General features: G+C 58.0%; 1 protein-coding gene across 6 annotated transcripts in view; it reads right to left on the bottom strand.

Annotated features, from left to right (window-relative positions):
• Positions 1-25,875, bottom strand: part of NFIX (nuclear factor I X) — a 97,573-nt gene that overhangs the window by 8,051 nt on the left and 63,647 nt on the right. For 3 of the 6 annotated variants that reach the window (XM_057708564.1, XM_057708561.1, XM_057708559.1), the window contains exons 3-10: positions 16,037-16,099; positions 15,620-15,694; positions 15,124-15,244; positions 13,831-13,967; positions 10,722-10,844; positions 8,574-8,749; positions 2,884-3,031; positions 667-758 (exon numbers count right to left, since the gene is read on the bottom strand). In XM_057708564.1, the coding sequence (XP_057564547.1) occupies positions 667-758; positions 2,884-3,031; positions 8,574-8,749; positions 10,722-10,844; positions 13,831-13,967; positions 15,124-15,244; positions 15,620-15,694; positions 16,037-16,099 (935 nt within the window). The remainder of the gene's footprint in view (positions 1-666; positions 759-2,883; positions 3,032-8,573; positions 8,750-10,721; positions 10,845-13,830; positions 13,968-15,123; positions 15,245-15,619; positions 15,695-16,036; positions 16,100-25,875) is intronic. The other 3 variants (XM_057708560.1, XM_057708562.1, XM_057708565.1) reach the window with 3 other exon arrangements.

Here is a 25,875-nt window from a genome sequence, read left to right as displayed (position 1 = left end):
GTGAAAAGATGCCTGTGCAAAGCCAGGTCCAGGGGCCTCCAGTAGGAGGCCTGGGGGTGTGGGGAGGAGCGGGCATTTCTTTGTGAGAACTGGGGGCAGATGGCAGCAGGACTGGGGGCTCCAGCAGCCTGGCCTCCCCTCTAACAGGATTCATAGGACGTGGGGGAGGTGCCTCCGGGTGGCTTTGGGCCCTGCCTTACCCTCGGGTGCCAGAGTCTCTGGGCACGTGGCCCACCAGGCCGCCTCTGTCCCTCCTCCACCCCCCACCCAGCCCACCCAAAACCAAGGAAGAGGGGAGGGCCAAGGGCTAGGGCATCCAGCGGGAGCAGAAGGAAAGCAACAAGGCAGACCCTGTCCGCCTCCTGATGGAGCCTCCCACTTCCATCGTTGCTTCCACCAGGCCTAGCCCAGAGTGCCTCTAGCCTTGGGTCCTTGGCTGCCTTCCCCAGGGCCAGAACTGTCAGAGCTAATTATCCAATTAGCTGATTAGCCAGGGGACCTGGGGGCTGCCTGGGGAGGCAGGCTCAGCTGGGCGTGCAGAAGCCTGAGCCCTCCAGCCCTGCTCCAGCCTCTTCTCCTGGACTGCCCCAAGAATCCCAGCCTCCTCCCTAACACCAAGATGCCCCCACCCCTGCCTGCATCCACGTGGTGGGCAGGGCCTCCTACCTGAGACTGCTGTGGGATGTTCAGAAAGTTGCCGTCCCGGGGTCCGATGCTGACAAACCGGTTGGCAGAGGAGGCGCCTGTCGTTGCGAATGCTGTGGGGAGCAGGGGAGAGAGGGAGAGACCCCATGAGGACTTGGGGCCTGCCCGGGCACTGCCCTTTGGGGCTGCTGAGAGAGGGAGAGACTAGGTTAGACCATGCTGCCTGGGCTTAGGCTGGCAGTGGGAAGGACAGGCCGGAGGGGCCCCCCTCATCCTCTCACTGACCAGGAGCACACAGTCGCCCACCTCTGGCACTCCGCCGCAGCCAGGGATCCTCTTTCATGGCCCTGGAGACTACAGCTGAGGCCCCGTGGACCCAGTTCCGTCCCCTAAACAGGCACTAGGCAGGGCCAGGGATAGCCCTCCTCCCAGAGCACCTGAAGCAAGTACTCTTGCTTTCCTACTGGCCCTCTTGGGTCTGGAGAAGAGGAAGCCCGGGAGGATGGGAGCTCTGGCAGACTGGCCCCACCCTGCTTGAAGAAGACCGTCTCAGCCAGGCCACCCTTCCAACTGGGGCACCTAGTTGGGTGCTGCACCACTTACCACCCTGGGCCCAAAGACTGGGCTGGGAAACTGGCTTGGGAAACTTGAAGGGTCCCAGTAGAGGGCTGAGCTGGGGGGACAGGGTCAGAGAGGGGTCTGGGAGCTGGCTGCGGGCTCAGGTGCAGGGGTGGCAAGGCTCAGGCCTGGCAGACATTCTCCTCCTCTGATAGATAAGCCAGGCCCTACAGTCCTGCAGTTCCCAGGGACCAAGATGGGCCAAGGTGCAAGAGGAGGAGGAGGAGGCCAGAGGGCCCGGCAGAACCAAGGGCTTGGGCACCAGGGGCAGCTGTTCTAGGGCCTGAGGGGGCAAATGGGCCAAATATCCATTTGGGTTGTCTGGCTGCAGCCCTGTGGGAGGGAACTTGCCCTTCACCCCCCAGGAGGAAGGATGCCCCGGAGGGGATGAGGAGTGTCACAGGCTAATTGGGAGTCCCCACTCCTACCCCTCCCTGCACCAGATACACCCTAGGGACCTTGTGCTCACCAGATTCTGTCCATAAGTGGCCCCCAGCCACCCCGCAGCCTGGCTCCCCTTCTCCCACCCTGCCCACCTCCAGTGACCATGACCATGACTTCGTGTCTTGTGGCGAATGCAGATGAGAAGATGGCATGAAGAGGATGGAGAGGGGAAAAGAACTCAAACCATGAAAAAAGGTGAGACAGAGAGCGCGAGACGGAGAAACGTGGTGAGATGGGCCACCCCTTCCGCCACTGTCCCGAAGTCCTGGCCCACAGCCTGCCAGCCCTCAGAGCACCCGAAACGCTGCCCACCCCCTGCCCACAGTCCCGCAGACGGCACGCCGCCCACCCTCCGCCTCTCCTGTCCTTCATGCATCGTCGGGTCTAGCTTGGGCCTCTCAACTCAGATTTTTCTCTTCCCTTTGACAAAATTTGTCATCGGTTTAAAAAAAAAAAAGAAAGAGAGAGAGAAAGAGATGAAGTAAGCCAAGGCCCAGAGCCCTTCCTTGTCCTTGGAACATCGAACCTGGGGAAGAAACTGAGGGAAGGGAGAGGGATGGGAGGGGGGGAAAAAAAAAGAGGAACAACGAGAAACCAAATGTGAGACTGAAGGCTGAAGGGAGGGGATCAGGGGCTGGCCTGCTGCACCTTTAGAGGCCTGAGGGGCCCAGAATGGAGGTGAGGGGGGCAAGGCAAAAAGGGGATGGTGGTGGCGTCGCCTTGTGGTCACATTTAATTTTCTTGGTGTTGGGGGAGGGGCACAACGAAACAACAAAAAAATCAAAAAACGAAAAAACAAAAAATGAAAAAAACAGCAGTTAGGCATGAAGATGGCATGGCTGTGCCTCCCCTCCCCCTCCCACCCTGGCCAGCACCCCTGACCTGTGTGCCCCACTGTGCTCCCTCTCCCGCCCCCCGGAGGGGCCTGGGCCAGGGGCCCCGGCTGGGAGCAGCGGGTGGGCAGGGGGGCTTGCGGGGTGCTGGCTGGTGCAACTAAGGCCCTGGAGGCCGCGGTCGGGGGGCTCAACTCTGCTCTTGTCCGGGTGGGAGGCTCTGTGGCACTCTGGGCTTGGGGGCTTTGGCAGTGAGGGAGGGGGCTTTTCTTTTTGCAGTGGAGACTGTTTGGATGGGCTGGGGACGCTGGGCGTTGTGGTTTCGGTTTCATCGTCCACTTACAAGGTGATGGAGGAGTCAAGGCGGCGCCGTCTGGGGCAGTGCTGGTGGATTTGGAATCAGGCATAGGAAGGGGCACAGGTCTGGCCACTGGAGGCGGCGGTGGTAGCAAAAATGACCCCGGGACTTTGCCCTGGCCGCTACCGTTGGGCTGCGAACAACATAAATAGAGTGACGCATGAAGGCACATCACACACAGACACACGCTCCCCTGCGCGGCCACGCCAGCTCGCTCCTGAGAGCGGGCGCTCCCGGCGGAAGATGCAGGATGGGGTTCTCTCCTCCAGGGCACAGGGTTGGTGAGGGCATGACGCCTCTATTTGGTCTCTCAGGTGTTTCTCTCTTTTTTTTTTTTTTTTTGTAGTCCTCTTTTGAAGTTGTGGGAGGGAAGAAGGGAGATGTCCGACGGGTGGTTTGTTATTTCTTAGGGAACAGGTTTTAGATACCAAAATGTGCCACCTAGCCATACAAGCAGCTGCACTCAGAACTCTCACACACTTGAAGACCTTCTCCTATGGCAGGAAAGATGCACCAGCTTACCCACTGTGCCCCGCTAAAACACACACGTGCCTCCCCTCCGTGGGCCCCTGGGGTGGGACCAGCTGACCCAACCAAGGCCCACAGGCCCACCAGTGTCTTCCCCATGTCATGGCCCCGGGGGGATGCCAGGGAATGTGCCTGGGCTCTGGTAGCCTGAGGACAGTGGGGTGCTGGCCTATCTGCTACAGAACACCCCAAGAGGAAAATCCATTGCTGGCAGCTCTGGTTCCCACGACATTCTTTGAGTGGCTTTCCCTCAAAAGCTGGGGACGTCTGGTCACCAGATCCACTAACTGTCCTTTATTCCCTCTTGTGCCTTGAACTTCAGTTTCCTCCTCCAGGCCCCATGTGTGGCCTTGTGCTCATCAGCCTTTGGGCTTCAGGGGGCACAAGCGCCATAAGGAGGGGCAGAGGTCCTCAGGCTTTTGCAGGCACAGCTTCCCTGGACCTCGTATCTCCTGCTGCTCTGGGCAATGCCCTCGATGACCACCTGCGGCCTGGGCTCAAGGGGGCCAGGCCAGAGCTCCTCAACCTAAACTGGCCCCTCTCCTGTGGGTCAAACCTCTGCTCTCCCAGCCACCCAGGTTCAGGACCTTGCGAGGTCCCTATGCTCCTCCTTCTGTAGGTAGGCAAACCCTGTGGAGCCCACCCCTAGATGCCTCCAGCTACATCATCCTTCTATCCTTACTGGTTTCACCTGGACTATGACAATGAGACTCCCAAGGGGCCTCCCCTCTGCCGACAGTGTGCTTGTCAGCTCAGCGCCCTTGGCACCTGGCTCTGCACTAGGCCCTTCACTCAGGTTGTGTCCAATCCTCCAACCATGCTTGCTTCAGGGCAGTTCTGCCCCCTAGGGCATATTGACATGTGTGGAGACACTCTGGTTAGCACAGCTTTGGGGGTGGAGGCTGAGAATTCTGCTCAACACTCTACAATGTACAGGGCAGCCCCCAGGACAAAGGCTCATTGGCCCAAAGGTTAAGAAACCTTGCTGCAAGGGAAGCTCTACTCTTCCCCTTTCATAATAGGGGAAACTGAGGCTCTTCATGATTAAGTGGTCTAGCCAAAGTCACCTGGCTGTAACTGGAAAGGCCTGAAATTCATAGTTATGACTGTCTGACTCCAAGGATCCTACAGAATCTTTCCAGCAGACTCATTAACCCTCTTCCCAAATCCAAAGGAGTTCAGACTTCTCTGGTGCCCAGAAACCTTCCACAGCTATGACTACATCTGACATAAAAAAAATCTCTCCAGTCGGGCATGCAAGGTTAGAGCCCAGATGGGGTCTTCTACTATTCATACCCCTACACTCCCTCCCCCTGAGTACTTCCCCTTGTAAACTTACTGGCGCTTCCAGAACACAGTCTAAGCCGTCGGGGCTGCACACTTGCTAACTGCAGAACCCTGTGTTCTAGAATAACCTTTCCCTTCAAGGCCTGCTCGGAAAACACTGTCCCCAGTGTGGGGAACAGCCAGATTCCCTGAATCACCATCCATCTCTCTCTGTCTTGTTCTTCCAGGACACTCTTGACCTCCACTGGAGCCTCTGAAGCAGGCTACCTCCCAGTTTCCCCAAGAAGCAGACAGAATGTCACCTCTGTGTGGCCCAAGCATGCAGCACTCAAGTCCCACTGACTGAGTTGAATCGACTAGTCCATCCTGCTGCACTTTAAAACCATACAGCCCCATGGCTGACCCACACAGCCCATGCCCTTCGGAATTTCTGCTGTTCCGCCCACCATCCTTCACCTCCAGTGACCAGCCACCTAGGTCTGACACTGTCTCTCCAAATGGTTCCCTTGACTTGATCTTTCTTGCCCACTCAGAGGCCCCTGAAAAAAGCAAGCAGCAGCTGCTGCTCGTGCCAGCCTGTGTCCTGGGCTGAAGACCCTTCGTGCCGAGTGTCATTTTGGAAATGGACCTTTCAGTTCCAAGCAACAGCACGGGCTGGAGGGCAAGGGTTTCCAGCTCTGCAGGGTGATGCTGACACACAAGTGGCAACGGCCTTCCCTCATTTCCACAGCCTATCTGGTTCCTATCTCGTTCTTCCACCAGGGCAGGAAATGGAATGATCCCAACAGATCACAGCCTCACTCCTTCTCTCCAGGCCATCCTGAGCTTAGGCTCCAGGGGGCTGGGACGTGGGGGTTTTCCAGGCAGCCCTTGCTCCCACAGGGCGGCCTCTGCTTCCTCAGAGCCTGTCTTCCCCCAGAAGGATCTAAATCACTAATCCCATCCGATAAAGCAAATCCTAGCCCGATACGGCCAGACATTGAAACCTGCTGATTTACAACATTCAGTTTCTAGAAGCAAGTCCCAACCAGGCTAGGATGTCTCAGCTCTGGTTGGGGTACAAGTTGAGGTTTTAAAAATCTCAAGGTCTTGTGACGTTGCAGTGCCTTAAGACCTTGTGAGTTAAGAGCTTAGAAGGAACCTAGAGGCTGGGATAGCTCCTCACTTTCATCTGACAGATGAAGATGCGGGCCTGGCCATTCCGGCACTGGTGGTCAAGGCTGAGCTAGAACCAGGCTTTCTGCCTCCCAGAGCCATACTCTCCCATCTGGCCCTGAAACTTCTCCATTGTGCTCACTTGACGGTCTCTTCTCTATGCCAGAAATACAGCTAACCGGGTATCCTCTTTCTGCCCTTTCCATATCCTCTAAGTGATGTCTGCATCTGATCTTGGCCAAACTGATTTGGTTTTCTCAATCAGGGCCTTACACTGGGGGTCTAAGAGGTGCCTGGGAACCATTCCGTAAAATTTTGTATGCATGTATCTTTCAGCAAAGACGATCCATAACTTCAGATTCTCAAGGAGGTTAGACATTTACTCCTCTAGTCTCTAGATCAGTGGTTCTCAAAGTGGGTCCCCTGACCAGAAGCAGCAGCATCCCCTGGGAACTTGGGGAGAAACGCAGATTCTCGGCCCCACACCAGAGCTGCTGAATCAGAATTAGGTGAGGCCCAGCCACCTGTGTGTTAGTGAGGCCTCCCAGCAACTCTCATACAGGCCAAGACTGAGAACTACTACTCTGGAGGTGGCCATGGAGCAAGCACAACTGGTACCGCCACCCTCTGCCACCGGGTCAGCTGCAGAGCCCAGGCCTCTGGCTGTCTCCTCCATAGCATGGTGCCATCTCTAGCCTCCTCTCAGAAACTGGGCCCCACAGAGCAGGCTCACTGCAGAATTCCACCCCACCCCCAACTCTTGGGCACAACAGGCCACAAGAGGAAACCTACAGAGACGGCTCTCCAGCCAAACTAGACTCTCTGTTTAAGCAGAGGGGCTGTTTGCTCCCGTTGGTAGCGTTTTGTCCACAGTCTACTCCAAGCAAGTGCCAAGTGAGCCCTTGATCTTTTTTCCTTTTTTTTTTTTTTTTGGTTACTCCACGTGGTTTGTGGGATCTTAGTTCTCCATCCAGGGATTGCACCCAGGCCCTCGGCCGTGAAAGCACAGAGTCCTAACCACTGAACCTCCAGGGAATTCCCGAGCCCTTGAGCTTGAATGATCAAGTCAAGGGAGAGGCTCAGGACCTGGCTTTCAGGATGCCCAGGGATGGGCTGACCCACACTCTTGAGGGTCCTGTGGGTTAGCTTCGCTTCTCTGGGCTAAGTTGGTCCCCCTGGTTGGTCTCGTTTTGATTCCAAACCCCAGCTGCGTCCAGAGGTGAGAAGCAGGCACGGAAGGGTTCCTGGCCTCTCTGATCCGTATGCCAGACTCCAGGCCCCTTGGGGGCTGGGACACAGGCTAGCAGTTCCCACAGATTCTGCCAGCATCTCTGAAGGAAGCTCAGAAGCTGTTGGGTGTCATCTCCACTTTTCCCTCCATGCCCCCAAAAGTGGACAGAGATTGTCCAGAGAGGTGGGCAAAGCTCTGAGTGTGCTGAGATGCTGCAGAGCCAGCAAAAGAAACCCTCGCAGGGCAAAGGGGAAAAGAAGATGAGAAAAGTGGAAGAGGGAAGAAGAACGGGAGGGAGGCAAGAAGACTGGCTTCTGTCCTGGACCGTGAGAGCAAGGAGGCTGAGCCACGGCCCTACCCCAAATCAACATACCAGCACTGCGTGGGGTGCCCTGAGGCAACAGGGCTGCCGCTGCTTCCAAAGGCCTTTCCCTACCAAGGCACTGTGAGTGTCCTCCTGCCCTGATCTCTCACAGTGGGGTTCCAGTCTGGACCAACTGTGGGGAAAGGAGCTGGGCTTTCTCACAGCACAGTATGCTGCTGGAGTTCGAGAACATTCCCAGAGGTCTAGAGACCCCCATGCCCCAACCTGGAATGGTCTCCCAGGGACTAAACCAGGACCACTGTCCCACTGAAGGGTCACCTTTGGCCCACCACCATCTGGGATAACTCCTTTGCTGAGTGGCTCTGTGTTTCTGCTGTGACCAGGCCCTAGGGCTTGCTGATGGAGGAGGACAGTGGGGTCACAGAGCTCCACGGGGAGCCAGTCTCTCTCCCAGGCTGAGGAGCAGAAGGACTTCACTCCAGAACCGTGACTGACCTGAGAACCCCTTGTTAAACAGTCCTGCCAACAGGAGTCTCGTGACAGACCCTGTGGAGCGAGGCCTGCCCTGTACTGAGGGCTTCTCGCTGGAGGATGACAGTGCCCCCAGGGCACACTGAAATCTGGAGACATGCATGATCAGCACAGCTGGGGAGGGGGTGGTGTCACTGGCATCGAGTGGGTGGGGGCCCGGGATGCTGCTCAACACCCCACCGTGCACAGGACATCCCCACACAACAGAGAATGAACAGCCCCAAATGTCAACAGTGGGAAAACTTGGTCTAGAACCTACCAAATCCTTGCAGCCCTGAGGTTTAAGAGGGGTGTTAGGAGCTAAGGGGCCTGCGCCCAGGTTGGGCACATCATGGGTACTCCTGCTAAGAGAAAAGACCACAGGAGGGCAAAAGGCCCAAGCAAGGTGGGCCCAGCCACTGCCCGCTCCTCTCTGGACCATAACAAACAGGCCCCGGCCTGATGCATGGACCCCTACTCCCAGACCCAGAAGATCAAGGTGTGCGGCACTACTGGCTCTCTGCTGCTCCAGCCCCAGGTGGGCTCCCGGCTTTTGGGCCCTCTCCCTGTGAGCCCTGAGACAGACAGACAGACGCAAAGATGAGCTGTAGAGGGGCTTGTGGGGTCCTCTGGACTCACCTGTCCGGTGGCCTGGCCCGAGCCATCCGAGCACACAAACTGCACAAACTCCTTCAGCGAGTCCTGCCCATGGTGGTGGTGGTAGCGGATGGTTGGGTGCGTGAAGTACGGGCTCGACTGCTGGATGATGGATGTGGAGGGGAAGTGCAGCGCTGATGCTGTGGCCCGTGGGCTCCCTGCATGCACGTGGCAGGAAGAAAAGGGCATCATCAGGGCCTAGGAGGCAGTGGGGGGGAGGGGAGGGGCACTGAGGAGAGAACTGCTGGTCAGAGCACTTTGGATACAGAGACTGGGGCAGGAGGAGGGCAGGGACCGGAGTGAGGAGAGTGAGGCATTGGCCGCTAGTGTGAAAGTTAAGATGACTCCAAAAAACTCAGTAAAATCAAGATAAATAACATTTTAATGCAATATTTTAGAGTCAAATTGGCAGACTAGGGCCCACAGACCAGCTGCTTACCTTTGTAAGTAAAGTTTGATTGGAACCAGGGCCAGAGTTAGGGTGAGGTGAGTGAAGGTCATGCAAGTACAAGGTCAGTCCTATCTTTTATTTACAATATTGATATCTGCTCATGGTATATGTTTTGCAATAGTTTTAATTTTTAGAAATATTGCATTAAAATACTATTTATCTTGATGACTGAGATTTTAGGTGCTCCCTGACATTCTGCGCCGAGGTGAGTGCCTCACGCATCTCACCCTGGTCCAGGGCCTGGGTGGGAGCCTTAATGAGGAAGCAGACAGCCCCGTGGGGCTCCGGATAAACACGCAGCCCTGCACCAGCGCAAGAGGGGCCCCTGCGGTGCACACACATGTCTCCTGCGTACGGTGGGTGTGCACCTGGCTGCCGCTTCACCGGGCCACATTCTTATGTGCTCAGCCCCATCGCTCATACGCACGTCCTCGAAAGCACAACTCCCACCCTGGAGTAGGCCCCAGCTCTCCCCTGGCCAAGTCCTCCCCATCCTGTCTGTTTCCAATCAGCTCGCTCTTGCTCTCAGTTTCATTAGGGGCCTGAAGAAACTTGGCTTCTCTCTGGAGTTCATAAAAGCTGAGTCGAGCAGGGCCTGCTGCCCTCCCGCTGCCTGTGCAGAGGGCCCGGGCTCCCCGCCCCCACCTTGCAGCCACCACGCCCTGCCCCGCTGCTGGCTGCCTCTGGGCTCCCAGCCAGGAGGCCCTGAGGAAGAAGCCAGGAGGGTAAACCTCAGTGTTCTCCACGTCCTATAGAAGGGCCCAGGAGACGGCGGGTGGACACAGGGCAGCGTTCGGAAGAAGTCCAGGCCTCTTTCTGCCAGATGTGTGCCAAGAGGGAAGAGGCAGGTGAGGGAACAGCAGGCTGAGGACTCAACTCCCACAGCTTCCTGCCTGACTCCATCCCCTCCAGAACATGCAGGCATCTTCCCCGCAAGCACTCTCTCTGCGAGACTGAAGCAAGAGAGCCCCCAAGGCAGTAGGGCCAGCTCCTTTCCCTGGAGAGCAGCCCAGCTGCCACCTTCACCGTGGCCTAGCCCTTCACTCTGGAAAAGAGCAAGGAGGCCTCGAGAAGGGAGCCTGCGCTCCTAGGAGGACTCTTCTCAATCTGTGCTCACACCAACCTGGGCTGTGCTGGGAAAACAGACCCTGGGCTCTGTGACAAGCTGAGAGAGAAGAGCTGAAAGGGGGGCAGAGGGAGAAACCTGTGCTATCCTACCCACAGCTGGTGGGAGGAAAGGAGAAGTGGGTAGGAGTGGGCCTGAGGCTTCTGCAGTCAGGGGTAAGTGCGAGGAGGCCTCAGGACAGGACCGTCACACACAGCGCACAGCTGTGCACACATCCACGTGCACGTGCATCCAATGCACGCACACAGCCCCCACACTCACACATAAGCAAACACGCACACTCGTGCACACGCACACAAGCACGCGTGCACCCACGCACGGGGCTGGGAGAAGCGAGTGGGAGAGTGCTGGGGACAAGGTGAGGAGGCACAGGGCCGGCCTGGGTCTGGAGGAGGCTGCTGTGGCCCCATGCCCACCCACGGCCACACCACAGCCCATTCAGAGCGCTTGGGGCTGTCACTCAGGGTTGGCCCTGGCCCCTCCGCCTGGCCAGCTGCCCCTCAGGGCTCCTCCGCCACCCCCACTGCCCCCCTCCGGGCCCTCCATTTCTCACCTGGTCTGACTCCAGCAAGCACAGGCAGCGGGTGGTGAGTGAAAGCCATGCGCGGGGAGCTGCCCTGAGAGGAGAGGGCACTGCAGAAGTCCAGCTTTCCTGACTTCTTTAGAGAAGCCGGGCCTGGGGGGAGGAATCAGCAACACAGGGCAGGTTTAGCTGGGCTGGGGAGGCAGCAGGGGAAGGTGGGAAGCCAGCAGCTCACTCCTCCTCTCCTCGGGCCCCCTCCCTGCTGCCCCTTCCCCCACCAGGCTCCCTCCTGCCTCCTTTGCCTGACTGTGGCCCTGTTTATGAGGCCCTGCGTGCAGACCATCGGGCCACGGGTGCTGCTGACAGGAGAGGAAAACGAAGCCCTTCGGTGCACTGGGCAGGGAGTGAGTAAGGGGACCCGTATTGCCCCCTAACAAGCAGATAATGAGCTCAAGGGGCACAGAGTGAAAGGGGGATGCAGGGTCAGAGGGCAGGGAAGGTGTGCAGGAGGAGCCCTGGGGAGCAGCTTCAGAGTGAGCGGCAAGGACTTCCCAGGGGGTCCAGCGGTTTAGGACTCCACTATTCCACTGCAGGGGCAGCGAAGGGGGTGGGGGTGGGGGGGTGGGGGTGGGCGGAGGGCGGTTGGTCGCAGCCAAAATAAAAAAAAACAAGGGGGACCCTGAAGAAGGACAGGCTGGGATCCGCTCCACGGGGCCCTGGGCTATGGGAGGTTCTGATGGGAATAAGCCAGGGCTCCTTATGAGAAAGGAAAGCACAGCCACTGGCCCTTGGGAAGGACCACAGTGGAGAAACAACATCTGACAAGACAGCAAGGAGGAGGCTGGAGGGCCTGGGTGGGTGCTGGGGGTAGAGCTAGACAGGAAAGGACTCCCTCAGTCAGGGGACCCAGAGGCTGGATTGTCACAGGATGGGTCGTTCCAGGGCTTTGCTCTACTGGCAGCACCAGAGATGGGGTGGCATTCAGCAGGAGAGGGGACACAGAGAACACCCCATTTGAGCTCTGCCTCTAAGAGCCTGACGTTGCCAACCGAGGTCATCTCTGTGCACGACCTCCAAGATGCTATGACAGCAGGGCCCCCAGGCCAGGTCCCCCAGGGGAGCTTGTCTCCTGTCATGCACTGAGCCTTGAGGCTGTGCCCAGGCTGGGAGGGATAAGGTGGAGTTGGGATAGATCTCCAGAGCACCACATTTGGGACACGAATTGAATCAGGTTGGGTGGGGGGTTGTGTGGTGGGGGGAGCTGCAGAACAGAGAAATAAGAGCTGTCTTCACCCCCGAGGGAAGAGACGGGGGAAGGGCGAACTCCCAGCTGCCAGCAGAGGTGTTATCTGGCAGCAGCTGTGTGCCACCTGATAGCTGGCACGATGAGGGGGGAGCACCCCCACCAGCTGTGCACAGCTGTCCCCATGGCCGCACAGCGCCTCCCCAGCTGTTCCCAGTCCTGCAGCTGGGCTGCTTAATTGGCGATTTGTCCCAGAACAGGGAAACAACACAGGGTTGGTGGGAGGAGGGGGTGAGTACAGAGGAAAAGAGGGGAAAGCGAGGGAGCTGGGGGTGCTGCAGGAGGATGCTGGGGCCGTGAGTGGCAGGACTGCTGGCAGGAGCAGAAGTGGCAGGCTCGACAGCAGACAGCCAAAATAGGAGAGAGCGGGAACTGGGGAGGGGAGGGCTCCTCGGGAACCAGGTCTGGGGCCCACGCGCCAGCTGTGGACATGGCCCTCAAGGCACATGAGTCCTTGAGGAAACACTTCACTGAGGCCCTAGCTGGGGAGTCTTCAGGGCCTTCTCAACCCCCCAGGGAAGCATCTGTACTGTGCTGGCCCAGGTGCCTGCGGGCCCTGAGGACACCCTGGGAGGGGCACCCAGAGTCGTGCCAGAGCACTGCCTGGCAGAGGTAAGCCTTGGTGGTGGTCTAGCCCTCTCGCTCAGCCCAAGGCCTGGAGCTGAGTCCTCCTCTCTTCCTCCCAGGTTGCTGAGAGCAGAAGCCAGAGGTTGCATCTGGGGCAGCAGGAAAGCAGAAGCACCTCCCTGCTCTTTAGTCTTGCTCCTCCCCAGCCCCGGCCCCCGCCCGTCCACTTGGCCTTTCCCGGTAAGGGGACATCTGGAAAATACCAAGCAAAACACCATCAGGTAGGCCCTCATCTTCCTGTGTCAGAGAACAAGGCCCTGTCCCCAGGCCTCACCAGGGCAGACACACCCCATGACCATCCCACACACAGAGGTCTGCACTACCTGGTCCCAAGACAGCCATATCTCGAGGACACACACAGGCTGCACCAACAATGTGTCAGGCGGAAGCATCCTGCAGGCAGCCTCCTTATATACACCTGTGCACCACACACACACGTGCACACACACACCCCTCCCTCTATCCCACCTGGGCTCTCCAGGTGTGCCCACACCTGTCAAACCTGAAGGTGAAGGTGGTGGATTTACCAGGAAGGGGGTGATTAGAGAGGACTGAGGGACCTGAAAACAACTCTGCTCACTCTTTACTAGGTTCTGCTCCTCTTGTGAAGCTAGGCCCTTCAAACCAGTGGTTCTCAACTTAGGAAGATTCTGTCCCACCCCCCGCCTCCAGGGGACATTCAGCCATGTCTGGAGACATTTTCTATCATCACATCTGGTGAGGAGGTGTGCTACTGGCATCTAGTGGGTGGAGGCTAGGGCTGCTGCTCAACACCCCACAGTGCATAAAGTGGCCCCGCTACAGAGAATACTGTGCCCCAAACGTCAAGAGTGTCCAGTCTGAGAAACTGCTTTAAACCACGAAGACCGTAATGCTGGGGCAACCTCCATAAAGAAATACCAAAAGAAGGAGGATGAGGAGGCTCTGAAGAGGAGGCCACGGCCCCCACTGCAGGGCACCAGAGGCTCGTGCCAGGGCCTCTGCTTTCCTTCTGCCACACCTGTGGGCTCTACTGCCCACTCAGTAGTGACAACCCAGCTGCTCGCCTCTGCTCTCCCGGTCTGCCTTCCTCTGGAAGATCAGGAGGTGAGAAGTTAGGCAGTGCCACCGACAACAGGAGGAATGGTGGAAGGTTTGCCAGGTAAACCGAGGGGGAAGAGGAGGCTCCGCGCTGCCCTTGCTCCAGGTCGGGCCTTGTGGCGCCCATACCTGCATCCACATCGTTGGGCCACCCGCTGGACTGGCTGCTGCCAGCTGCTGGGGAGCGGCCTGTGCCAGGGTAGAAGACGTCGTCGACAGGGCTCTCCATCTCGCTGTCATCGATGGACTTGGGGCGCTTGGTGGTGCTGGGGAAGGAGGAGAGGGGTCAGGTGGGCCAAGGAGGAGCGGGTACTCAGGCTGAGGAAGCCTGCACTGACGGCCCCTCGCGTGGAGGGTGGGTGCCCGCTGTCAGCAGCACTTTCAGGGCGCTCGCTGCACGCCCACCCCCCGAGGCCAGACCCCTAGGGCCCAGCCCACCCACTCCTCCTCCTCAAGCCCCTTCTGAGTCCACAATACCATCCACCATCTACTGAGCTGCCCAAGTCAAAGAAGTGGGCAACACCCTCCGCTGCTTCCTCAGCCCCACCTTCGACGTCCCGTCAGCTCCCACGGCCAGGGCGAGGCAAGTGAGGCACTGGCCAGAGACAAAAATGCCAGGGGCTGACACAGAACTCAGTCATCGTGAGAGTATGTCATTTTATATTAAAATATGATTAAATATGAAAATATAACATTTTAATGCAATATTCTAACATATCAAAATGAATGCCTAAACCTCACAATGAACCAAAATGTCCTCAAGTTTTTTTAAAAAAGGGACAGGATCCCATCCTGGCCTGCATGACTGGCCCTGACTAGGGCCTATTGTATCTACCTCCCAAACATCTCTGAACTCCATCCCTCCTTCCCAGGCCAATCCCCCACCTGACTCAGTCCCTCCTCCCCTCCGGCCAGCTGGGACAGCCTCTAACTTCTTCTAGAAGTACTTTCTAGGACACATAACCCCGGCATCTTTCACTTAAAACCCTTCAGTGGATTTTAAGTCTAAACACCATCCTCTGGCCTCTGAAGCCTCCTGTGGGAAAGTCCCGCCCAGCCATGGCCAGGATGGAGGCTGCTCTCTCTACCCGGAGAGCCCACCTCATGCCTATAATACCAGCCCCCTGTATGTCTGGGCTCAAGTGTACACGTCCCCAAGAGAGAGGCCCTCTCCAGTCCCCAGTCCACTGAGCACCTTCTAGGCAGAGCCATGCCTTATCTGAGTTTGTGTCGCCAAGTGCCTGTGTCAGCACAGAGGAGGAAGTGGGGAGTGGGAGGTGGGGCGCACAGTGGGCCCCAGCTTTGGAGCCAGTGCCCTCAACAAAGGGTTTCGTTCTGAAGCACCCAGGCCACAGTGGTACAGCTGCCCAAAGCGCCTGAGATGCCTGGGAGGCTGGGGGAAGGCCAGGGTGTGGGGCTCACCTGGTGGAAGGAGGGGAGGTGATGGACCGCCGCCCCAGGGTCACCTGGTTTATGTTGTAGTAGCTGGGACTCTCCAGGTCTGCCAAGGAGAAGTTGGGCCCTGATGCTGTTGCAACAGGAGCTGGGGAGAAGGGAGAGTGTGATGAGGTTTGGAAAGTGTGGGGGTCTGTTTTGTTGCCACCAGCAGCTCCCCAGAAGCCCTAGGGTGAGTGCACTGTGAAGGCTGCTGAGGAAACTCCCCTTGGCTGGAGGTTGCTGGGAAGAGTCTTTGCTTACGATTTTTTTTCCCTCCAAAGCAGTGGAGGTTAGCGGTGGAGCTCTCTGAATGCCTCCATTCCACCTTGCCCGGTGTCAACGAGGCCGAGAGTGTCCTGGGAAGTCTGTCCGCCCCCTCCCCAACCAAGACCCCATCAGTGGGGGGCTACATGGGGTCCAACTCCCACCTCCTCACCCCCATCCCTGATGACTCAGCCCTGGCCCAGAAGGAAGGACTCACTCTGGGATACTCTCACCAGCTCCGTCACATTCCAGACCCCGGAAGTCACAAAACAGTCCTGGAAACTTAAGTGCCCTGAGGAGGGAAAAGGGCAAGTGAGTGAGTCGAGGCAAGGCCGGGAGAGGCTGTCTGCCTGTTTCCCCAAAGCTCTCCCCACCCTTAACTTGCTCCATTCTATGCCCCATGTGCCAGCCCCAGGCTGGCCCTCAGAGGGCAGTCAGATCTCCACAGAAGCTGGGGTGTGCTCCCCGTGAGTGCCCTCCCCCTCGGAATAGCAGCCAAGGGACAGCTGAGTGAAGGGGAATGGCAGGGGCAGGCCTGCCTTGGCCGGGGAGAGCAGGGAAAGGTTGGGGAGGATATGGTGGGCACAGCAGGCCAGGGAGACTGGGCACAGGCAGGAGGGCAGGGAGCACTGACCGTTGGGCAGTGGTTTGATGTCCGCATCTCCTTGCTGGTTTGAACTATCTGATTGTCCGGATTCTGCAGGAGACACAAAGGGTGAGGATGGGTCAAGACCAAAGTGCCCCACAAACACCAGGCAAGCAGCTGCCCCTCCAGCCCTATAAACACCTTCACTCTCCCTCCCTTCCTGAGCAGCCTCGGGAGGCGGGGAGAGAAAGAACTACTACTACTGTGGTGGGGCTGTCCTGGGTACCACAGGGTGTTCAGCAGCATCTCTAGCCTCCACCCACTAGATGCCAATAGCATCCAAGTTGTGACAACAAAAAAACCCATCTCCAAACACTGCCTGATGTGCCCTGGGGGCAAGTTGCCCATGAGTGAACAGCACTGGCCGAGAGTCAGGGCAAGGAGGCGCCCAAGAGAGAAGCCAGTGACTGTCTCTTCGCACAGCTGGGATGGACCCAAGGGTCCCCCATTCTCTACCCAGCTCAAGCTCCAGAGGAGCAGCCCCTTCCCTCACTTCATTAATTAGAGCCATTCCTGTCTGCCTGCGCCACCCCCACCTCACCTTTATGCTTACAGGCAGTGCCTGGCAACACGGAGGGGGGAGGTTTGCCTTGACGCTGTCGCCCGCTCTGTGCCAGCCTGTCTGGGCTGTCTCATGCCCCAGTGCCACAGCTGCTCAGAGGGAGCCCCGAGACAAGGGCCCATTGTGCGGTGGGAGCTCACAGAGGGCTGGGGGCAGGGTGGAGTGTGTGTGTGAATATTTTGCTGAGCTTGGGAAAGCCCCCCGCCCCTGCCCCCCAGGTCCTCAAAGCTTTGTGTGCCAGGGGCACAACGGGGACCTCCAGAATGCTTGCCTGGGCACGACAGCTGGCGAGAGGGTGGCGGAGGGGGGCCAGGGCAGGTTGTGGGGCAGGGGAAAGGGAGGCATTTGGTAAAGAATCAGCTGCTCACAGGGGCACCACATGGGATGGCCTTTGAAAACCGGGCCCCGGTATTGGCCAGGGCTTTTGCTCTACTCTTTGGAGTGACCCTGCCTCTTGGGTCTCGCCTACCACCTCACAATCAGCCTGCTCGCCAGGGTGTCCATCCTCCATCGGCCTCACAGTCGAGCTGCTCACATTGGGGAGTGACCAGCAAGGAGGTTCCTGAAGAGAGACGTGGGCCCAAGAGATAGAAACGGGGGGGGAGGGGGGGGAATCCTGCAGCCACTTGGGAAGCAAGAAAGAGCCCCAGGTCCTGGGGTTGGTGGGCAGAACAGTGGCCTTCTCAAAGCCAAGGCCCTACTACAGCTTGACCAAGCTCCTAGCCTCCTTCCTCATAGCGCCCGTGGGGAAAAAGCAGGCTGCCCTCAGGATGGTTTCAGGCCCCACTTCCCCCATCCTTTATCTTGTTTCTTTTTTTTAATTGCAATAATAATAATAAATCTTGCCACAAATCAAGAAAATGGAGCTTTATAAGTGCTAACAGGGTCCCTCACCCTCTTGTGTTTGGAGTGCGTCCTTCCACACCTCCCTTTGTACTCACTCCTGTGGTGTGTTTAGGGATGGCGAATTCCACCCCAAGCCACTTCTTTGCTAGTGGCACTCTGCTCTGTAGAGAGCCCACAGGACTTCCTCCCATGCTCCCAGCAGGGCAACCTCTGTGCCTGTGAATTTTCTTGTTGCTCTCTCACCTCGGCCCATTCCTGACTCTCTGGGTCTGATTCAAGCCTCAGCTGGTCCCAAAGGAAGCAGGCAAGGGGTTGAGGCAGGAGGCAGCCCACCCTAGGGCCTCTCTGGACAGGGCCCTGAGCCTGATGTCTCTCAGGGCCGACCTGTCCCAGATTCACAGCTCAGGAAGAGTAGAGCTGCACCACCTGCGTGTAGAGCCCAGCGAGGGGCACACGGTCAAGGCTTTGCTGCCGAGGGGATCCTGCTACCGACCCCACCTCTCCCAGGACCAACTCAGTCCCCACGGAGCCCTCCAAGCCAGGGACAGTGGAGTAGCGGGAGATGGAGGAGGACACCCTATGAGAGTGGTCCCAGCCCTTCGAATATGGCCAGGTGGAGACGGAAAGCCGCACGCATGCGCACACCCAGCCCAGGGACCGAAAGACGAGAGAACCCGACAAAGAGATGGAGGTGGGCCAGCGACAGAGGCAGAGACAAATGGGGCTCCAGGAGAGCGCGACAGACAGGAAATCCTTCTAAACCAGGACACTGCCCTGAAACGTTACTGCTGTTATTACCATCAGCTCCGTGTAAGGGAGAAAGCAGGAGCGAGGATCCGGCGCGGGCGAGGCCCGCTGCCACGCGCCTGCAGGCGGTGCTCCGGGCGCTGCTGGCAGCCATTTTAGCCCTTGGCAGCCATCTTACGGCTGGCGGCCCCAGCCAGCGTCCCCACAATGCCGCCACCGCCGGCCCCCGGCATGCTCAGCTCAGCTCCAGGACAAAAGGCAGAGACGCTGGAAATCTGGACCCGGGCTCAGAGGCTGAAGAGCCAGCCCTGCAGCAGGGGCAGCTGTGGCCAGGGCCCCACCCGCCTGCTCGGGCGGCTCCCCCTTCACCCTCCTGGCCAATGCCACGCGCAACGGAGAGGAAGGGCCGAGACTAGGGGCTCATCCGTGACCCACTCAACGTGGCTGAGGCCCCCACAGGCCATCCGCAGGCTCAGAGCTCCAACTAGTCTACCCAGGAGACCCCTGCCCCGACAAGGTGACGGGGTCCCCAGGACAGTGAGGAGCATGATGGGGGCAGGCCCTTGTCCACCCCGTCAGCTTGGGGGCACACCCTGGGCAGGCGGGGGAAGGGGGCTGGCGGCACAGGCCACTGGGCCTGTGGTGGACAGGCTCCTGGGGAGGGCGAGGAGATGCCCTCGCCACCCAGAGGCAGGAGCCAGCCTGGCCAGCTTTCTTAAACGATGGGCCCTTTGGGGAGCTGTGCCCTCAGGTCAGGGCCTGCTCTGGACAGCCCCAGGGGATCAGGAGCTGTACCCTGCGCTGAGACACCCGGGAGCAGGACACCCCAGTGCCTGACTCCCTTCCCTGTCCGGGCTCCCTGGGGAAGGGAGGGGATAACCCCAGGCCCTTCGGGCAGAAAAAGGCAGGCCCCTTTAGGACACCCCTCCCCAGGCCGCGCCTCATGGCTGCTTGGCTTTTATCTAGCAGAATGGGGCTTATCAGAGCCACCAGCTGAACAAACACACAAATCCACGGTTAGTGAGAGAAAACCCTCTGCCTGAACTCTTTATCTCCTGTTCACAGGCCCTACGCACTGCCCCCTGCCAACAGCACAGGAGGAGCCCTGACTGCTGCGCAGTGAGGGCTCCTCTCTCGGCCATCCCCCTTCTCCCCTCGCCCCGACCCAGCACGGGATGGCTCTCCCCTGGCAGTCCCTACCAGGCGGGCGTGCATGAGTGAGCTCCTGCCACACGGGAGCCCCCCTCTGGTGTCTGCTTTCTCACTGGGGACAATGGGCCAGCTGGTGGCCTGTGGGCCAGTGGAGGGGCAGGAAAAGTGTTGGCTGGCACAAGGCGGGCAGGTGCCCGGCTCCATCTTTTATTCTCTCCCGCCTGGCCCACGCCTCCGAGGCTGTCGCTCTGATTCCCCAGCCTTCTAGGGCCATGTCCCCTGGCAACATTTCCGGCCATGGCTTTCTCTCCAGCCTGGTTACCAGAGCAGTAGGGACCCTGACCACTTACCCCCAGTTCAGGGCCACCCTGACTAAACCCCAACCTCCATGCCTGCACCTCTCTTCAGGGACTAAGGCTGCCTTCACTTCCTGGAGAGATCGGAGATGGGCCAGAGGGGCCAGAGGCATTGCTATCTCCCTCTGGTCCTGAGACAACATTTTCCTGCATCCTGGTGCTCAGGACCAGATGCTTTCCGCGCTCTAAACGTCCTTCCACTCAGCCCATCAAATGCAGCTTCCTCAAAACCAATTCCAGCCACTGTGTCTGATGATGGATGCCTGGGCGTGCAGGCATCAGGCCCTAGCCTGGTCCAGGTTTGGGGATGAAGAGAATTGTGGAAGCCACGACGCGTCCTTGATGCTGCTGGGGTGGAAGGGGTGTGTTCAGGCTGGCTCGTGTCACACATGAGAACATGCTCTGCTGACTGTCTTCCTCTCAGGACTGGGGCTACTCATGCAACCCACACCTCCAAGGCAGAGGCTTCGCCTGCCAGTGGCGCCTCAGGGCTCAGACCCCTGCAGAGGCTTCCAGAAGGGAGGACTGTGCAGGCGCAGGTGACAAATCTGGCCTCTTTCTAGGTGTGGGCCCTAGTGGGCTCCGCAGAGCAAGCCTCTGAAATGGGATTTGGCTCGTGGATCCAGGGCTGCTCTCGATTCATCCCCACTTGTCATCGGTCACCCCCCTGGGTCAACATGTGCAGTAGAGGCCTCGTGCAGCACCCAGTCCTGGGCCAGGCTCAGCCAAAGTTTGGCAACGTGGGACCCTCTCTTCCTCAGGATTCCTCCACATCTCCTGGAACAGCCACAAACCCCTGAAATACTGTTTTTCTCACCCATCCACCAGCCCTACTCATTTTCTACCTCTTCTCAATTCTTGAAGCCCCCCTACTTCCTTTATTCAGCTCTTTGCCTTTCCCTCTGGAATCCTATTTCTGGTCTCATTTTGCTCTGTCTTGGCTCCGTGCCCCTCTCCCTGTCCTTCCTTCTCCTTCACTTTCCCTCTCTTTGGCCCCCTTTTCTCTCCCAATCCTTTCTGCTTGCACGTGTGTGTGCGCGCGCGTGCGTGTGCACACGTGTGTGTTTCCGAGTAGGCGCTGCCTCTTCATCAGAGCTCTAGAGGCAAAGCTCCAGCAGCCAGAAGGAGCCCAGAATCGCACATAAACCCCAACTGACAGCATGTTTTTAATATATATATATTTCCAGCCATAGACAGGGAGATATTTATGGCTCCTACTAGGTGAGGGAGGAATTCCTGCTCACTGCAGCAAATGCTCTGCTTCGGCTCCCACCCGAAACAAACTCTCTCTGAGAAAGGGGCCACATGTAATTCACCGGCTGGCTGCCCCCACGCACATCACAGATTGAGTGCGTTTTTCGGGGGCTGAGAGGGGCGCGCAGGCCCAGCTCAACCACACCCACACATGCGTACCCAGGCACGTGTATGCACTAGGGCGAACACTTGCTATACATACAGACGCACATACACAGACACACACACACGCACACACTTAGAGATGCCACCAGCCACTTCATGCTGTCCAGCAGGGATGGAGTGAGATGGTGTGTCCAGAGCTGCGGTCAGCATGTTCAACGCTAACGGGAAGCCCCTTCAGCTCTGTCCAGACCACTGGCCTTCGAGGGCTGAGGAGGCCAGCCCTTGGGGTATGCCTAGCCTTCCCCTCCCCTGCCCTCACCAGGCCTGAGAGTCGAGAAGCAGGCAAGAGTGTGCTCTGTTCTGGGGGTGCCATCCTCTGAAGGGCCAGCTCAGGAGCTGACCCCTGGCCCTCGCCAGTGTGGCACGCACCGCCCGCCCCCACCCCCTGGCCCCCACCCCTTCTCTGCAATTCAGGAGCATCCAGGGCATGAGAAACCCAATCTCAAGGGGAGCCAGAGGCCTGGCCTGCAGCAATCAGAGCTGGAGAATGTAACTATTGTGCCTCTTGAAACCCAAGTCCTAGAATCTGAGACACCCTGAGGAGGGGAGCGGCAGACGGATGGGGGGCTAGGGGAATGGGTCACAGAGGGGTTCTCCCTGTCTCTGCAAACAGGAGACTCAAGACTGAGGAAGTCCTTGAGAATGCAGGGCAGCCAGAGGAGAGAGAGAGGCTGGGCTTGGCCTGGGCCAGGCCCCGGGGGGCTTCGAGATCTTCCCCTCCTTCCCTGCATTCCCTACACCACCTCCATGAGCCAGCATGTGTGTGCACAGGACCTGGGGCCGTCCTCAGGTTTTTCCCTCCTCTATCATCCCCAGACCCCTACATGGCTGGAGACAGAGGCCTGACCAGGAAGCACAGCTCTGAGGTTGTGGGTGGGGGTGTGGGCAGGGACAAGGTGGGGAGACACGTCACTACCCCCATCACCCTCCTCTCTTCTCTTACTTCCCCTCCCCTCATGGATCCAAAGGGGCTCAAGCCTTTGACTTGAGTCACCTGTTGGGGGGAGGAGATGAGTGACAGGGAAGAGAAAGAGACTGAGTTACAGCTTCGACACACAGGTGGTCTGGATCTGCTCTGGCTGCCCCTGGGGCCTAGGTTCAAGGAAGGTCATGGGGGTGTGGGGGTGTGGGGGTGGGGGACGGGGACAGAAGATCAGGCCACCGGGATCTGGCAGGCCAGCGCTAGCAGCATCAAGGTGGGACATTCCACTCGTGGTCCCTGACCCCAACCGTACTGCCTTTTCCACCTCAGCACACTCTGCCTCCAAGGCTGCTATGTGGGGTCCCCTGGGGAGCCAGGGCCAAGTCTGGCTATGGCAGGGCTCATGGCCTGGCAGTGAAGCTGTGGGAAGGAGGGAAAAGGCAAGTCCTTGGGCTTCTCTGGTGCCCAAGGGATAAGCAGAGTGGGATCTGAAGGCTGGGTTCAGGCAAGCAGCTCCAAACCCCCCAGGCGGCTCGCTGGTATGAGCTGCTCAGTGTTCTCTGCCCTGCACCTGCCAGGAGAACCTTTGTGAGCACTGCCCCCAGCCCCAGAAGAATTAGAGATGGGGCCTGGGCACTGAAGCTTGGGGGAACTGGGTACTCAGCTGCTCATCCCCAAGCAATGACAGATGATGGCCAGCAAAGGAGAGAGGAGGGACACACCCCGGTACAGAGCAAAGCACCCAGCAGACTGATGGAGGAAAAGAGCCTAGGCCCATCAGCCTGTCAGCTGCCTCACCACATCCAGCCCAGTAACTAACAAATGAGACCCTCAGCCACAGTAGCACTGGGGAGTTGCAGGTGGGCCTACAAGCTTTTCCTGGGTCTACTCTTTGCAAGGGACCCAACACTGACCCCAGCACCTCAGATATCAATGCTCCGTGGCCGTCTGCAGAGTGAATGTGCAGACCCAGGGCCAAGCAGTAATACCATCCTGAATGTTCTAGAGATGCCCAAGGGCTAGGAAGTCCCAATCAGAGCAGAATTCACACCAGAGAGGGAATGAAAGTGATACAGCCATTACCGCAAAGGGAGGAACCTGTGGTGAGACAAAGGGATGCAGGTGCCCTCGGGCCCCAGGCCTGTCTCCGCCTCCACCCTGAGCCTGCCTTTGGCCCACCCAGGGAGGTATCCTTGATTTGGACCCCGTGCCCACTAAGGACCCCAGAACAGAGGGGGAGAAAAGGGGCACACCAAGGGCAAGGGGAAATGGAAGGAGAAGGTGGGCAGCCAGCAACCGTGGAAAGGGGCTCCCCTAAGTTCACATCCATGCTCTGGAACATACCAGCCCAGTGACCTTGGCCAAGTTCTGAACTGTTTCCTCATCTGTAAAATGGAGATACCACCTGCCCCCTAGGGTTCCTGGGCGAGGAATAAATGAGAAAACAGGTATAAGGTGCTTAGTCCAGGGCCCAGCTCATCGTAGGGATTCCATAAATGTCAGCTGTCCTTCCACTGGGATCACCAATTCCCTTCACCTCCCTCAGCTAAAACTACCCCTCCTTCTGGGCTCAGCTCAAATGCCACCGCAATGGGGAAGCTGTGGCTAACCCTCAGCTCCCGTCCCATAGGAGTTCATATTCTTTATGATACATCAAGTACACACTAGATGATAGATTTTGGTGTCTCATCCCAGAGACAGCTGCCAGCGAGCAGCGGGGGCTCCCTCAAGACCTGACCCATTACCATCTGAAAAGAGGGCCGGAGAGGTTTCTCTGGAAATAAAAGGCAGAGCAGAACGTCTGGTGCATCCCTCCCCAAATTCAGCGGCCACAGTAAATGCTCTCAGGACAGTCACCATATTGGAAACAGTAGAGGAGAGGCAGGGAAAGGAAAGGCCTGAAGATGGGCAAGGCTAACAAGGGAAGGGGAGAGAGGTTTGTGCCCCTGGATTCTGAGGGTGCTGAGCGCAAGGCCCTGCCCAGCCCAGCCCAGCGCTGAGGACACCAGGAGCACAGGCACGGCCACACAGGCGGCTGGGTGCCTCTCCTGGCAGCCCAGGCTGGTGTCACAACTCAGCCAGAAGCTGGAGCCAACGTTTCCGAGAGGGCCTGGGGCCAGAAGTCATGTGATGATGGGGCCCAGAAAAGTGGCCCCCAGGTCCTGAAGCTTCCCCTCCCTCCCCAACCTGATGGATAGACCCTGATAGTGGAGAATGCCCTCCACACTCCACACACAAAAAAAGACAGGGACACAGCAGAGGGGGGCATATCCAGGTTAGGGACCTGCAGAGCTGCTCCCCCACCCCTGTCCACTCTATTTCCAGTGCTGCCCTTTCTGGCCCTTTGAGCCGTCCAGGCCAGGCCTAGCCAGACAACCGCCCCCACCCCCAGCTGCTGTTGGGACTATTAATAGTGTCCCTACCTCCCAGGGCCAGGCATCACCTTCCCCCCAACCCCCAAATACACTTGCCCTTGGTCTAACTATTTGTAAAGGGACAGAGTCCTCTGGGTGCTAATGCCAACTTGGGATGAGAAGGGGGAGGCAGAGGCTCTGGAAGCCTTTAAGGGAAGGAGGGAAGAAGGCAGTAAACCCAAGAGTAAGAGAAGGACAAAAACACAAAATTAAAAGTGAGAGACAGACAGAGAGGGGCCAACATAGAAAATCAGAGTCAAAGCAAAGTGGTTCAAAGAAAGAAGTCTGCTACAGAAATAATCAGAGGGACTTCCCTGGTGGTCCAGTGGTTAAGACTCTGTGCTTCCACTGCAGGGGGCACGGGTTCGATCCCTGGTCAGGGAACTAAGATCCCGCATGCTGCACAGGACAGTGCCCCCCCCCAAAAAAAAGAAAGAGAAAAAGAATCAGAGAAGTAGAAGGCTACAGGAGAGGCAGGGAAAAGGGGAGAAAGCAGAGAGAGAAAGAGAAAGCAAAGGAGGAAATGATGCATTAAAAAACAAAAACAGAAGGGGAGAAAACTTTCCTAAAAATACTCAGGAGTGGCTTCATGAGCACGACTGCCTGGTCTGCATCTAGATGCCAGGATCTATCTGGAGGGTGCTCGGCAAAGAGAGGAGCTGGGGAGACTCCAGGCCAAGGAGCCCCTACCCACCCACTCTTCACAATGTTCTGGGTAAAGGAGGAGATGCAGAGAAGGAATAACTGACCAGGAAAAGAAGGTGGGAAAATCAAATCCCCAGGATTAGGAAATTCACTCTCAGTCCTGGGAAGGGGAAGGCCCCCACACGTGGAGCCTCCTCACCTGCTGGAAAGGGAGCAGGGCGGGCCAGAGGATGGTGAAAATGGGGGAGCATCAGGACCCCCTGGCCTCCCTGCACTCCATACTCCCTTTCTCTTTCTGACTGTGAGCAGAATCCCTCCTTCACCTGCCTCCCACTGTCCCCTTTTGTTGAGAGAATCCACCCAGGAACCCTGGGGGCCTGGAGAAGAACCACCCACCTACCTCCATTCTCCTTTGGGGAAGCAGGAGCAGACAGAAGCCACCTGCCTCCCATCCTCAGCTTGTCTAACTTCCTCAGCCTCCTAAGAGCACCCAGTACCCAGGCTGGTGACCCTAAAGGAGGCTCCTCTACCAGGGACTTGTCTTGTGTGGGGAGTCAGACCTGGGCTCGTGGAAGAGTAACAAACACAAATACATGCCATAATCAAACGTCTAAGTGCAGAGCTTCTGCCTGGAGGATGGAAGCTGAGCAGCTCTTCTTTCAAATCCCACCCACACTGGGAGCCTCTGGCTGGGCTAGGGCTGGGGGAATAGGAGACTCTGGCTCTGGACAGCTTGAGAGACCTAAGGACCTGGCCACCAGATC

The sequence above is a fragment of the Hippopotamus amphibius genome, chromosome 15 (genome assembly GCF_030028045.1).
Source record: "Hippopotamus amphibius kiboko isolate mHipAmp2 chromosome 15, mHipAmp2.hap2, whole genome shotgun sequence".
Lineage (NCBI taxonomy): Eukaryota > Metazoa > Chordata > Mammalia > Artiodactyla > Hippopotamidae > Hippopotamus > Hippopotamus amphibius.
This window is presented reverse-complemented; position numbering and strand designations above follow the sequence as displayed.